This window comes from Macaca fascicularis, chromosome 18 (assembly GCF_037993035.2).
Source record: "Macaca fascicularis isolate 582-1 chromosome 18, T2T-MFA8v1.1".
Lineage (NCBI taxonomy): Eukaryota > Metazoa > Chordata > Mammalia > Primates > Cercopithecidae > Macaca > Macaca fascicularis.
In genome coordinates, this window is record NC_088392.1 from 53,887,969 (window position 1) to 53,902,216 (window position 14,248).

Sequence of the window (14,248 nt, forward strand, 5' to 3'; positions counted from 1 at the left end):
TGTTCATATTGTTAAAGAAAAAATTACACGTTACAACGGTAGGGAAAATTCTATTCGGGACTATTGCTATAGGTATCAAGACTATCACGATAAGGGAGAGAGATTGGACTAACCTCAGTATAGCAAAGACAGCTGGGGCTTTGTAGCCAGTGAGCAGAGTGAGGGGGAGAGTGGATGGACAACTACCAAGAGGAGACATCATGGATAGGGAGATTCTTGCTAAACTGACTTTGACAGGATTCTTGCTGAAGGCAGGCCAGAGTGGTCAGATGTCAGGGGTGGGGAATTCCCACTAAACTGATTTAGCAGGATTCTTGCTAAAACTGGGCTAGGCAAAGCCAAAGACAGAGCCCAAGGATGAGGCCTAGTTGAAAAGAGGGCTCAGAGAAGCCTGTCTAAAGAAGAGAGTCTGTTAAAATTATCACAACCAAAAAATGTTTACAAATACCCCAAAACAATTTGCCTACATTATTAGTGGGATGTATTCAAAGAAGAACCACTGTAGGGTAGGTGCTAAAATCTTGTTGGTCATCAGTGGTTTTATTGTTGGTATTGATATTAATATTTCATAGATGTATCGATCAATGATAACAGCACAGCTCAGCTGAGCACTTTCAATATTCCATCTACTCTTCTAGATGTTTTTCATGCACCATCTCATTGAGACCTCAACAAAGTTTTTATGAGGTAGGTACTGTTAATATCTTCGTTTTACATATAAAGAAACACTCAGATAAATTGAGAATTTGTTGAAGATTACACAGTTAATAAGTGACACAGCCAGGTACTGTACCAGGGCAGGACCTCAAAGACTACAAGCTTAACCAGCAGGCTATATTGCCTCTCAAACATGTAATTCTTGGTCATAATTAAGAATTTTTTTTTTTTTTTTTGAGACAGTCTCCAAAAAAACCTGAAGCTTTTGCCCAGGGTGGAGTGCAGTGGTGCAATCTCGGTTCACTGCAACCTCTGCCTCCCAGATTCAAGCGATTGTCATGCCTCAGCTTCCCTAGTGGCTGGGATTACAGGTGTGTGCCACCATGCCTGGCTAATTTTTGTATTTTTAGTAGAGATGGGGTTTCACCATGTTAGCCAGGCTGGTCTTTTACCCCTGGCCTCAAGTGATATGCCCACCTTGGCCTCTCAAAGTGCTGGGATTACAGGCGTGAGCCACCATGCCTGGCCACGAATTTTCAATGAGGAATAATTATATGATTTATCAAGTTAGAAAAGATACTATTATTTGGTTGAAGGGTTAAAACATTCAAGTAATGTTAAGTGATAAGATATGCAAACTCATGATGTTTTAAAGGAATTTATCTCTTCCAGCTCTGTCTCTGACGTGGTCTAGGGTAGCAGCACCATTACCGTTCCTGAGTAAAAGCAGCCCAATCTTCGGTTTTTGGTGTCACTATGAATTTCTGCTCAAAAGTAGCAGGATTTCTTGGACAGTGGCTGCTTCCATGTCGGGGGCTGAAGGAGTGAAGATGGTCCTGGAACTTTTCTTTGCAGAGAAGCAAGGAGGGGATGCCTTCAAAGTTTTGATGGTGCTGAACAAAGCAGCCAGCTTTTACAAGGAGCTCAAGGAGCTCGAGGAGCTCCTACTGGCCAAGATTTAACAACTTGAGCACCAAAATGGAAAATACAAATTGTAATTAATTAAAACAAGTAGATGGTGAAAAACTGTTTCTATCATAACGTTTTTAAAAGAAAAATTGATATTTTCTTTCCAAATAACTAATATATACAAATTTATTTTTATTCTGAAAACTATTTCATTGTAAGTTTAACGTCAGTACAGAGAGAAGTGTATTGCACATGTTCTAGCTGAGTTACTTATACCTTGGGGTTACGGCCCTCACAGAGCTCACATACTGGGAGGCACACAGGCAGGAGACTCAGCAAACTCCTGTGTGAGAGCTGTGCCAGGGTGAGTACGGTGCTCCTCAGAAGTCCATTCTTCAGGAGGCATCTGACTCAGATTTGTGATCAGAGCTATGAGTGTTTCTCTGTGTTATACAGCAATAAATAGTTTACTTAGAGAAAAAAAGTGCTAAGAGGATGGATCCCATACAGCAAGAGGCTGAAGATGAGAAGGCAGGGCGATTCCATATACCATGGTCCTGAATCAGAGGGACGGAATCCCCTGGTGAATAAGAGGAAGACTGCCTATTATAACTGAAGAGGAATGAGCAAATGAGAGGACACAACTTTAAGGCAACGTCTGAAATGTGCAATTGTATTTTGAGACCCAGTTAATTCACTGGTACTGCTCCTCTTCAATATGATCCATTTGGGAACATTACTTGGGAGTTCTAAAATCTGAGTAGGGATCAAAGTAAAAGTCACCATTGTGTAAAAGCCCCAAAGGGCTGTGCTAAGGGGGAGAATAGTGTCCGCTTTAGAACTAGGGTATGTCAAAGATGATTTTGGCCTCCAGATTGTCATCAACTCTGTCATCCCAGAGTTCTTTGTATCACCAACAAGGCACACCAGTTTTTGTCCCCTCTTGCCATTTTCCCAATCATTCCTGTTGGCTTTTCTCTCCAATAGGGTTCTGCTTACATCCCTTTCTGGCTGGTGAGGATCTCCTTTTCATCCTCATGATGGCTACCTTTAACTTACGCTTGCTGGTCCACAGGGTCAGTAGTACTCTGGTCACATGTTCCAGGCTCCACAGCCCATGACTAGAAAAGTAGCCCACGGCTATTTTGAGCTGTCTTCAGGATGCACTGCTGTAGCCAGTAGGATGCATAAGCATGTGACAGGCCCTATGGCAATATGGTGGAGGCCCAGGAAAGCCATGAAATTAGAGCTGCTCAAAGTCTGAGCCTATGTTGTATCTCTGCTGCTTCTCTTTACAGGATTTAAAACTTAATGTCTACATTAAATTTTAGGTAATTTTTTTTTTTAAGGATAGATAATTCACATAAAATTTACCTCTTCAATGTGTAGAATTGTGTTTTTAGGATAGTCAGAGTTGTACAACCATGGTTACTATCTAATTCCAGAATATTTTTATCACCCTAAAAAGAAACCCCACACTCATTAGGAGTTGCTCCCCATTCTCCCTATCCCTCTGGCAACCACTTGTCTATTTCTGTGTATTGTCCTATTCTGAACATTCCATATAAATGGAATCACGCAATATGTGGTCTTTGATGTCTGGCTTCTTGCAATTAATACAATGTTTTCAAGGGTCATTCATGTTCTAGCATATATCAGTAATTTTTTTTGACTGAACATTACTATTCCACTGTATGGAAAAACCACATTTTGTTTATTCAGCAGTTGCTGGACATTCAAAAAACACTTTTCGCTATTTTGAATTTTCCATTTTATGCATATTATAAACACTACTGTCATGAACATTCATATACCGGTTTTTGTGTGGACATCTGTTTTCAGTTCTCTTGGGTATATGCCTGAGTGGAATTGTCGGGTCATATGGTAACTCTGTTTAAATTTTTGAGGAACTGCCAAACTTCTAAAGTGACTCCACCATCTTACAATCCTAGGAGCAATGTGTGATGGTTCCAGTTTCTTTACATCTTCACCACTTGTACTGTGTCTGTGAGTCAGCCTAGGTATGAAGTATCTTTTCATGTATTCATTAGCCATGTTGGAGAACTGTGTTCAGATTCTGACCATCTTTTGTCTTTTTATTATTGAAATTTAAGAGTTCTCTATAATTCTGGATATAGGTCCCTTGTCAGATACAAATGCTTCTCAATTTAGGGTGGGTTATGTCCTGGTAAACCCATCATAAAGTTAAAAAATCTCAAGTTGAGGCTGGGCACAGTGGCTCACGCCTGTAATCCCAGGACTTTGGGAGTCTGAGTTGGGCAGATCGAGACCATCCTGGCCAACATGGTGAAACACTGTTTCTACTAAAAATACAAAAATTAGCTGGGCGTGGTGGCATGTGCCTTTAGTCCCAGCTATTCGGGAGGCAGAGGCAGGAGAATCACTTGAACCCAGTGATTCAAGTGAGGTTGCAGTGAGCCGAGACTGTGCCACTGCACTCCAGCCTAGCGACAGAGCAAGACTCTGTCTCAAAAAAAAAAAAAAAAAAAAATCTCAAGTTGAACCATCGTAAGTTGGAGGTCATTTGCATATGATTTGCAAATATTCTCCCACTCGGGGGCTGACTTTTCACTTTCTTCATGGTGTCCTTTGAACAAAGCACACAAGTCTTTAATTTTTATGAAGTCCAGTTTATCTGTTTTTCTTGTTGTTGCTTGTGCTTTTGATGTCATACCTAAGAAACCACTACATAGTACAGGGTTATGAAGATTTACTCCTGTATCTTCCTTCTAAAGGTTTTATAGTTTTATATCCACACTTCAGTTTTCAAATATTCTTTAGAAATGCCCAAAGACCTTTCTGCCAAATAGAAAAGTCAAGAATCCATGGTGTCCCTCACTTGCAAATGAAGTAATGCGAACAACTTCCCACCAAAGAGTCCCTGTCTTTACTACTTTTTATCTACTTTCCAATCATGTGCTCAGAAAGGACCTTAGTTCTTAGTGTGGAACAAGTAGAACTCATTAAATGTAGTAGTCTAGGAATCTGCAGAGCTTGTGCTGTGTGCTGGACAACAAATTAAGTACTGGGGGTACACATGAGACCACTCAGGTCTACAAAGAGCTCACAGGCAGTTGGTAATGATCAGAAACAAGACACTACAGGGTCACCAGAACTGTGGGAAAAAAAGTGGCCCCTCATAATGCAGTGGGGTTGAGGTAGAGGGCAGTCTCCAAAGTAGTCCTAAAGGAAAAAGCACATGCAGAGGCCCGAAGCTGACAAGTACATCGTATGTATTGAGAACTGCAAAGAGCTCGCTATGACCAGGTGATCAGGAGCAAGAAGAGTTCAAGAGAAACAGATGTTCTAGAGAGAAGTTAGCCAGAAAGGTAAAGCAGCTACCATAACCATTGTGTTGTGCCAGATGCTGTGGACACAAAGTGAATACCTGGTCTTTTGGTGCTGGCACCAGTTAGCACAATTTTATTTCATGCAACTATAAAACCAAGTGGTTAACCTTGGCCTTTGAGTATATTTTTAATTGACAAATAATAATTGTAGGCCAGGCACGGTGGCTCATACCTGTAATCCCAGCACTTTGGGAGGCTGAGGTGGGTGAATCACTAGGTCAGGAGTTCACAACCAGCCTGGCCAACATGGTGAAACCCCGTCTCTACTAAAAATACAAAAGATTAGCTGGGCGTAGTGGCGGGCGCCTGTAATCCCAGCTACTCAGGAGGCTGAGGCAGGAGAATCGCTTGAACCCAGGAGACGGAGGCTGCAGTGAGCCAAGATCATACCACTGCATTCCAGCCCAGGCAACAAAGTGAGACTACATCTCAAAAAAAAAGACAAATAATTGTATATATTTATGTGACACAATGTGTTTCATTACATGTATACACTGGTGTAATCCAATCAGGCTAATTAATAGATCCATCACCTCAAACGTTTATCATTTCTTTGTGGCGAGAACATTAAAAAATCCTCTTTTGGCTGGGCACTGTGGCTCACGCCTGTAATTGTAGCACTTTGGGAGAGTGAGTTGGGAGGATTGCTGGAAGCCAGGAATTCAAGATGAGCCTGGGCAACATAGTAAGATCCTGCCTCTACAAAAAATAAATAATTATGGCTTCTTGTAGTAGGAAATGAAAAAATTTAAAATGAAATATTAGCCAGGTGCAGTGGTGTGTGCCTGTAGTCCCAGCTATTCTGGAGGCTGAGGCAACAGATCACTTGAGCCCAGGAGTTCAAGGCTACAGTGATCTATAATCATGCTACAGCACTCTAGCCCAGATGACAGAGCAAGACTCTAAAGAAAAAAAAAAAAGCCAAAACCCTCTTTCAGCTATTTTGAAATATACATTAACTATAGTCATCATGCTGTACAATAGATCACTGGAACTTACTCCTCTTAATTGAAATTTCCCTTTCCCTTTCTACTCCCCCCACCCCCAGCCACAGCCTCCAGTAATCACCATTATGTCCTCTACTTCTATGAGCTCTACTTTTTTAGATCCCATGTAAATAATACAGTATTTGTCTCTGTGTCTGGCTTATTTCACTTAGCATAATGTCCGCCAGGTTCATCCATGTTATCACAACTGACAGAATTTCTTGCTTTTTAAAGGCTGAATAGTATTCCATTGTGTATATACACATTTACAAAAATCCATGCTTTGACAAGCATTTCTGTTGTTTCCGTATCTTGGTTATTGTGAATAATGCTACAATGAAATACTGTAGGGCAGACATCTCTTCGACTACTGATTTCAATTCCTTTGGATATATATGCAGATGTGGGATCATATGGTAATTCTACCTTTAGTTTTTTGAGGAACCTCCATACTGTTTTCCAAAGTTGCTGTACTAATTTATAGTATCACCAACAGTATGTTCCCTTTTCTAAACAGAAAGAAAATTTTAGTCTCCTATTGAGTGATCTATAATCAGGAATGTTCCAGATATTTACTTTTGCAATCAAAATAGGAATAAGGTTCAGGTTTTACTAAAACAGTTATGCAGATAATTGTGAGAAAATAGGACTTGATCCCTTTCCTGAATTATCAGTAACGCTATAGACACATGGAAGAAACCCTTCTGAGTGAATAGACCCTCTCATAAAGATCTCAATTCCCTTTTGAAAGAAAATGACATAAATAAAAACTGCTGACAAAAGGAAGAAAAAATAGTAATGCCACTACTCAGTGTACACATATATCTTTATATACATACACATACATATCTATAGACATATATCTACAAGGAACTTTCATATATTTTTTGATCCTCACAGCCGTCCTATGAGGTAGGCAGGTTTCAGGTATTCATACTAATGAGGTACTTTCCCCATAAACACTGAAGGATGCCAAGAAAAGTTTGCATTCAGATCTAGTTTCCACGTATTCAAAAACTAAAAGTTTAAAAAGTTGTTTTACTTTAGTTTCAGAATTGACATCAGGCACTTCTTATTTTCAAAGTCCACCCTTCAGAGAAGATAAGAAATTTCTGAAGTCCACCTTTGGATTCTTTTGGGACTCATTCTGACTAAGTAACCTTTTCAGCTGAGAGAAGTGTTTCTTTGTTTTGCTTGTATTCTTTGAGGAGCAAGTAGATACGGACTGTCCAGACGTAGGTGTTCTGAAAAAAAAAACCCACACTTAGTTATACCAACAAATGACAATCATTTTCTACTCTTTTTTTTTATGGCCATATACAGGCAATGTATATGCTGTGTATTATCAGCATATATAATTGGTGTATTATCATTTGGCAAATGCCTGTTAAGATTTTCTCAGGAATTTCTGACAGAGAAAAGGGCAAGAACAAATGTTTAGGGCAAGAAAGTATACTATGAATGGTTCGGTTTTTTTTTTTTTTTTTTTTTTTGGAGACGGAGTCTCGCTGTGTCGCCCAGGCTGGAGTACAGTGGCGCCATCTCAGCTCACTGCAACCTCTGTCTCCCAGGTTCAAGCAATTCTCCTGCCTCAGCTTCCCAAGTAGCTGGGACTACAGTTGCACGCTGCCATGCCCAGCTAATTTTTTGTATTTTAGGAGACATGAGACACGGGATTTCATTGTGTTGCACAGGCTGGTCTCGAACTCCTGAGCTCAGGCAATCCACCCGCCTTGGCCTCCCAAAGTGCTGGGATTACAAGTGTGAGCCACCATGCCCAGCCGTGAATGGTTCAGTTTTGTTGGCACATAGGATGATTTAAGGCAAAGAAAGACAGGCAGACAGATTGGTGCCAGATAGGGCTGGAAAGCACTGATCCATATGCTACACAGTGATGCTTCTAATCAGAGCTATGCTCCAGAAAGATGATCACACTAAAAGAGTTTGATCCTAGAAGCAGGGAGACCCATTAGGAAAATCACTGCAGTAGTCCTGACAAATGCTGCATAAGGACCTGAACCAGAATATAGCAGCACTAGAGAGAAAAAGGAGTAAAAAGATGAAAACATGGAAGTAGAATATATATATATTATAAAGTATAATATAAATCAGTGACAAGGATGAAGGGAATAGGGATTTTTGAATGTATCTGTCATTTTAGGTCAAAATGTCCAGAAAGGTGTGTTCATTCACAGAATAAGGAACTAAGGAGGATGGACAGGTTTGAGTGGTTAGCTGTGGGGAAATGATGAACTAAGTTTTGAACATGTAGGGGACTGAAGTGGATATATTTAGCAGGCAGTTGGAAATAGGTGCAGGAGATGTTGGAAGTAGAGTAACATACGTAGAAGTCAAATGCATTGAAATGAGCATTGAAGATATGGGAGTATGTGACATTAGAAAAGCATATGGAGGAAAAATGGCCAGGTTCTGAAATGCATGGCATATTTAGGGAGTATATATTAAACACAGGAAATTAGAAGAAAACACTTGAGTTAACACTGGCAATTCAAAAACTTCATGGATAAAGATACCTGAAAATCGATGCTGGACTCCTGCCTTTGGAACCAGACATGTCAGGATTTGGGTTTGCAGTCCTTCTCTCTGGTGTCTTCAGGCTGAGTTTACTTGTAGGAGTGGCAGGATTGCTCTTCAATGCTGATAGAAAGCTTCTACTTTTACCATGATGTTTCACTGTTCTGTTGCATGTTTTACAAGTGATCAACTACCATAAAAAGAAGAAATATCAGTCCCGTCATTTATCTCATAATTTAACCCCATAAACCACATGTTAATTGAATTCTTAAATGTCAGGGACTACACCAGATACTATAGGGGTAAGTAAAATAGAGGCTGTCCTTAGGGAACTTGCAATCTAGTAGCAAGAATCAAATAAGACAAAATTTTTTTTTTTTTTTTTTCTGGGACGGATTCTTGCTCTGTCCCCAGGCTGGAGTGCAATGGCATCATCTTGGCTCACTGCAACCTCTGCATCCCGGGTTCAAGCGATCCTCCTGCCTCAGCCTCCCATGCAGCTGGGACTACAGGTGCCTTCCACTGCATCTGGCTAATTTTGTATTTTTAGTAGAGACAGGGTTTTGCCATGTTGGCCAGCCTGGTCTTGAACTCCTGACCTCAGGCAATCCACCCGCCTCTGCCTCCCAAAGTGCTAGGATTACAGGTTTGAGTCACTGTGCCCAGCCGACAAATTTAAAGTGAGAAAATGTTCAATAAAAATGAATGGCTAAACATTTTTATTTAATTTAAAATAATTTTCAAAGATAATGAACTCTTTACTTTTTAAATATAAAACCATGTTTGGGGGGAATTAGGGAAGAGATGGGAGACAATACTCTTTAACATCTGGAGGAATGTTCTTTGTAACAGCAGTAAGCATTTACTATTTTTTTACAGATGAACTTCAAGCCTCTTCTCAAAAAAAGCATGGCAGAGTATCACTGGAAATTTAAGTAGCCCCTTCAAATCCTTAGCAATTTTGTAAATATAGGTCTAAAGTAACTTATACAACCAAACGAGTTGTTATATTCTCACACCTCTTCACTCCTATCATTAGATCTAGAAGTTGACTTTCTTTTCAAGATTCATTTCTCAAGAAATGGTCCATTTTCTAGCTAATTTCCTTTCTTCTACATATCTAACTGACTATGCACAAGACTCAGCCCATGCCTCAGCAAATTAATACAAACTAATTTAAGTGAGAAGTAGTTTGATGTTCATGAGCAGATGAAAATGCCAATGGAAGATCTGCATCTATCAAAGGTTTATGTTGCTTTACACTTTTTGGAAGGAGGCTGTATACAGATTAAAATAAATCAGAAAAACACCTCTAGCACCTTTCTAGCTGACTTCTGATTAAAGTACATTAGAATGTAAGCTTCATGAGGGCAAAACACTGCAAGACAGTGAGGCAGCATTTACTGTCTTCCCATTTAAGAACATTTTCCAAATATGTGGCAGTAATGATTTTTGAAAACTACAATTCTCCAAGAACTAAGAAACTGAATTCTATACTCACTTCAATATTCTATCTCTTCTTTCTTTCCCTTTAACCATTCAATTTTATGACAAAGCAAAATGTACCTACGTGACCAACACTAGTAAACTCCTAAATATGGCAATTTTCAATCCAAGTAATTACTAATTATAGTCTTAGGCCAGACATAAGCTGTCATCATGTCCAGTGCCTGGCACAGTGCTGGACAATAAGCACATACTTGAACAGTTGATAAATGTTAACATAGAATATGCAGGATATAAAGTGTATTTGCTACTGGCCTCCGTATGGTAAACCATACGTAATCTGATTTTGGTTGTTTTATTTCATCTTATATCCCCAATATTAAATGTTGCTTGGCATATGATAGACCCTCAATAAAATGTTTAAAGAACAAAAGGCGCATTCACCTTTGTTGGGCATACCTGTAAATACACACTGATATGGAGTGGGAGGACAGCTGAAGAAGTGGCATGATACCTACATACATAACATACTACTATTTGAAGCAAAGGACCATTAACTGAAAAAATAATGTAGTGGTAACTGCAATTTAGGTGGAGTCATAATGGTCAGTTCAAGAAATCTGCACGTTTGTGAAAAATAATGCTCAACAATGGGATCTCAAAACAACTGAGAGCTCACCATGTTTGGTTTAGGTAATCATGAAAAATAAAAATAAGCTGTCCTTATGATAAAACACTAATCATTAGAGAAATAGTTTATGTATATATTTTGATAATCCAAATATACTACTATAAATCTGAGTTATATCGAGGTTGATTCTTTTTTTTTTTTTTTTTTTTTGAGACGGAGTCTCGCTCTGTCACCCAGGCTGGAGTGCAGTGGCCGGATCTCAGCTCACTGCAAGCTCCGCCTCCCGGGTTTACGCCATTCTCCGGCCTCAGCCTCCCGAGTAGCTGGGACTACAGGCGCCCGCCACCTCGCCCGGCTAGTTTTTTGTATTTCTTAATAGAGACGGGGTTTCACCGTGTTAGCCAGGATGGTCTCGATCTCCTGACCTCGTGATCCGCCCATCTCGGCCTCCCAAAGTGCTGGGATTACAGGCTTGAGCCACCGCGCCCGGCCGAGGTTGATTCTTAAACTGATTTTAAGTGAAAGAAAAGAAAATTCTAGTTTACTCATACATACTGGACTGAAATCTTACCAATACACTTTTGGAGTCTTTGAACTTTTTCACAATTTTCGCTTCTTTAAAACTGAGTGTATAGTTTCTCGCTTCTCGATTAAGAAGTTTCTGTATTTTGGGTGTCAACTTGGCTTTGGGTTTGAGACGCACTCGAGAGTTATCCAGAACCAACAACTGGAAACAGTATGGACACGTTTCTTCAAAAGTGCTCTTATCATCTAAAATTATACAAATGAAACTCACAATTCAGCAAATTAGAATGTTTTGTTACCTCAAACTGCCAACACTATAAAAAGTATATTGATATTTAATATAAGCAGATATACATTTTTAAGTAAACTCAAAATATAAACATTTACAAAAAGACAAATTGGCAGTAATTTACTTTGCAAATATAATTCCATCCATTCACTCCTTTCAGCAACAGACCGGCAAATCTCCAACCTATGCTAGCAAATCCTGTAGGCTTTAAAATATATCCAAAATCTAGCCACTTCTCATTACTTGCTACTAAGTTTTAAAAGGCTGTTATGTTTCACCAATTTTACCAGTGCATTTACCACAAAATAACAAATTGCACTGTGATTTTGTTTCTTTTTTTAAATAATTAGCACAATGAATAGTATCTACCATTGAGCACTGTGCTAAGTGCCAGGGATATAGCAGCACTTATGAAGCTAAAGACCACACTTAAATTTAGCTCCGCCAAATGTGAAATTCATTCATATTTACTAAGTGACGATTAAGAATGCCAGGCACTGTTCTGAGTGCTGGAGACACAGCAGTGAACAAAGGACAATTCACTGAGGCATACAATAAATATAGCAACATCAAATGTTAAGTGCTGGGAATAAAAAAGCAGATACGAAAGGGGAATAGAAGTGTTGATGGAGTTAACTGTAATTTTAAATAGGTGGCTAGGGAAAGCTTCATTGAGTGATATCATAGAGACCAGATGGAAACGGAGGATTAGCATGATAGCAGGTATGTGAGGCAAGAATCCCAGGCAGAGTGAGGAGTAGCTGCAAACGCCCTGAAACAGAAAAGCAAGGATGCCTAGTGTGACTGGAGTTGTGTGAAGGAGAGAGTAGGTCAGAGAGGTATGCGGGCCTATGATGTAGGGCCTTACAATCCTTTTAAAGGACTTTCACTTTTACTGGGAGATGGGAAGCCATTTGAGTTTGTGGCAGAGAAGTGACATGATCTAGCTTTGGTTTTTATCAGAATCACTCATGCTGCTGGCTTGAGAACACACTAGAAACGCATGGGAGCTGTTAGCAATAATCCAGGAGAGAGCTGGTGATAGGCTGGAGCAGGGTAGTAGCAATGGATGTGGTGAGGAAGGGAGTGCATTGGCGCCACCTCTGCTCACTGCAACCTCCACCTCCCAGGTTCAAGAGAGTCTCATGCCTCACCCTCCCGAGCAGCTGGGATTACAGGCGTGCACGACCACGCCGGGTAATTTTTTTGTATTTTTAGTAGAGACGGGGTTTCGCCATGTTGGTCTCGAACTCCTGGCCTCAAATCCACCCGCCTCGGCCTCCCAGAGTGCTGGGATTACAGGTGTGAGCCACCGCTTCTGGCTGATTCTGGATACATTTTAAAGCCAACAGGATTTGCTCGCATACTGGCTTGGGGGAAGAAAGAGAGTTTGGGAGTCAAGAATGGCTCCAAGGTTTTGGGGCTCAATAACTGTAAGGGAAGGATGGAATTATTTACTGAAATGAGAAAAACTGGAGGATCTTGTTGGGGGGTAAAGCTCAGGTTTTGGACATATTAGCTAAGTTTGAATTACTAGACACTGAAAAGAATTTGTCACGACATTTGGATATATGAGTCTAGAATTCAGAGGAGAGGTCTGCGCTGAGTATATACATTTGTAAGTCCTCGGTATATGGTATTTAAAAGCCATGAGATTGGATGAAAACCTGTCACCAAAGAAGTGAGTGTACCTAGAAAGGAGGTCCAAGGGCTGAGTACTGGGATACGACAATACTTAAAGCTTGGGGAGATTAGGAGGAACCAGCAAAGCAAATCGAGAAGTAATAAATAAAGAGGAGGTGAACTACGTAATGACCTAGAAGCCAAGGCAGGAAACTATTTCAAGACTGATCAGTGTCTCAAATGCCGCTAACAAAGCAAGCAGGCACATTAAGGAATCTGGATTTTTCACGAAACGCAGAAACATGCGGGTTTTGTTTTGTTGTCGTTTTTAAGGAGGGGAGAGAGTCCATCGTCCTTATTTGAGCGTTGTGCAGAACGGAGGAAAGCGGGGCAGGAGCCCAACGCACTAAGAGACAGGCGTTCTTCCTACCGTGCGACGAAGTGTAGGCCCAACTGTAAAAGAGAAACAGACTTGTGAGGAGCAAAGGAACACCTCCCCGCTCGCCTCCCGCTTCCTCTCCAGTCCTCTTACAGGAGATAGCGGGCTTGGCCCGGGCAGCTGTCGTGCAGTCCCCGCGCTGCAGCCTCAAGGTAGTGCTTCTGTCTCATCGCCGCCGCCGCCGCTAGCTCGCCGCAGATACCTGGTGAAACTATATGGCGCCGGAAGTCTGCTTCCCAGCGTCGCCGACGTTGGCGTCCAGACTCAAGCTGCTTCCGGAAACTGGCACCCCCGGCAGAGAGGTTCCGGTTTCCTTCGTGTCAAGTCTGGCGTGGAGGCGTGCCCAGGCGGGAGGCTGCCCCACCCGCCCGCCGCGTCCCCGTCCCCTCAGTACCACCCCTCCGCCTGCCGCGTCGTCTCAGGCACCCAGCGGAGTTAGGAGTCCGATTTGAGCCTGGGCGGAGCGGCTTGACCGGGCTGCGGCAGTGGAGTCCAGAGATGAGGCTGCCACCCGCCTTTCCATCTTCCTCCCGGCTCGCCTCCTCTCTGACAGTCCTATTGTGATTGCTCCACCGCAGCTTCGCCCTCCAGATTCGCCGGGCGCCGTACTGACTGGGGCGCCGGCGGGCGGAAGCGCTGCCAGCAACGAGGCCGCCCGGGAGGAGCGTCCCCATCCTGCCCTCTGCCTGCGTAAACGCTAGCATTTCTCTTTCTTTTTGTAATTAAAGTGAAATTCACGTAATGTAATATGGACCGTTTTAAGGTGAACAATTCAGTGGCGTTTAGTAAATTTACAATGTTGTGCAAGCACTCTTCTGCTATTTCCAAAATATTTCG

At 41.4% G+C, this 14,248-nt stretch overlaps 1 protein-coding gene across 2 annotated transcripts; it reads right to left on the reverse strand.

Moving 5' to 3' along the window:
• Positions 1-6,731: 6,731 nt before the first annotated feature.
• RMP24 (ribonuclease MRP subunit p24) lies at positions 6,732-13,642 on the reverse strand. 2 transcript variants are annotated; one of them, XM_005586870.4, is made up of 5 exons: positions 13,505-13,642; positions 13,403-13,425; positions 11,107-11,306; positions 8,458-8,648; positions 6,732-7,167 (listed from the first exon to the last, which is right to left on the reverse strand). In XM_005586870.4, the coding sequence occupies exons 1-5, from the start codon at positions 13,579-13,581 to the stop codon at positions 7,002-7,004; spliced, it is 657 nt and encodes a 218-aa protein (XP_005586927.3). In that variant the 5' UTR covers positions 13,582-13,642; the 3' UTR covers positions 6,732-7,001. The 2 variants fall into 2 exon arrangements, with proteins under 2 accessions (XP_005586927.3, XP_005586928.2); XM_005586871.5 differs by lacking the exon at positions 8,458-8,648 and having other exon boundaries at positions 6,734-7,167.
• Positions 13,643-14,248: the final 606 nt, after the last annotated feature.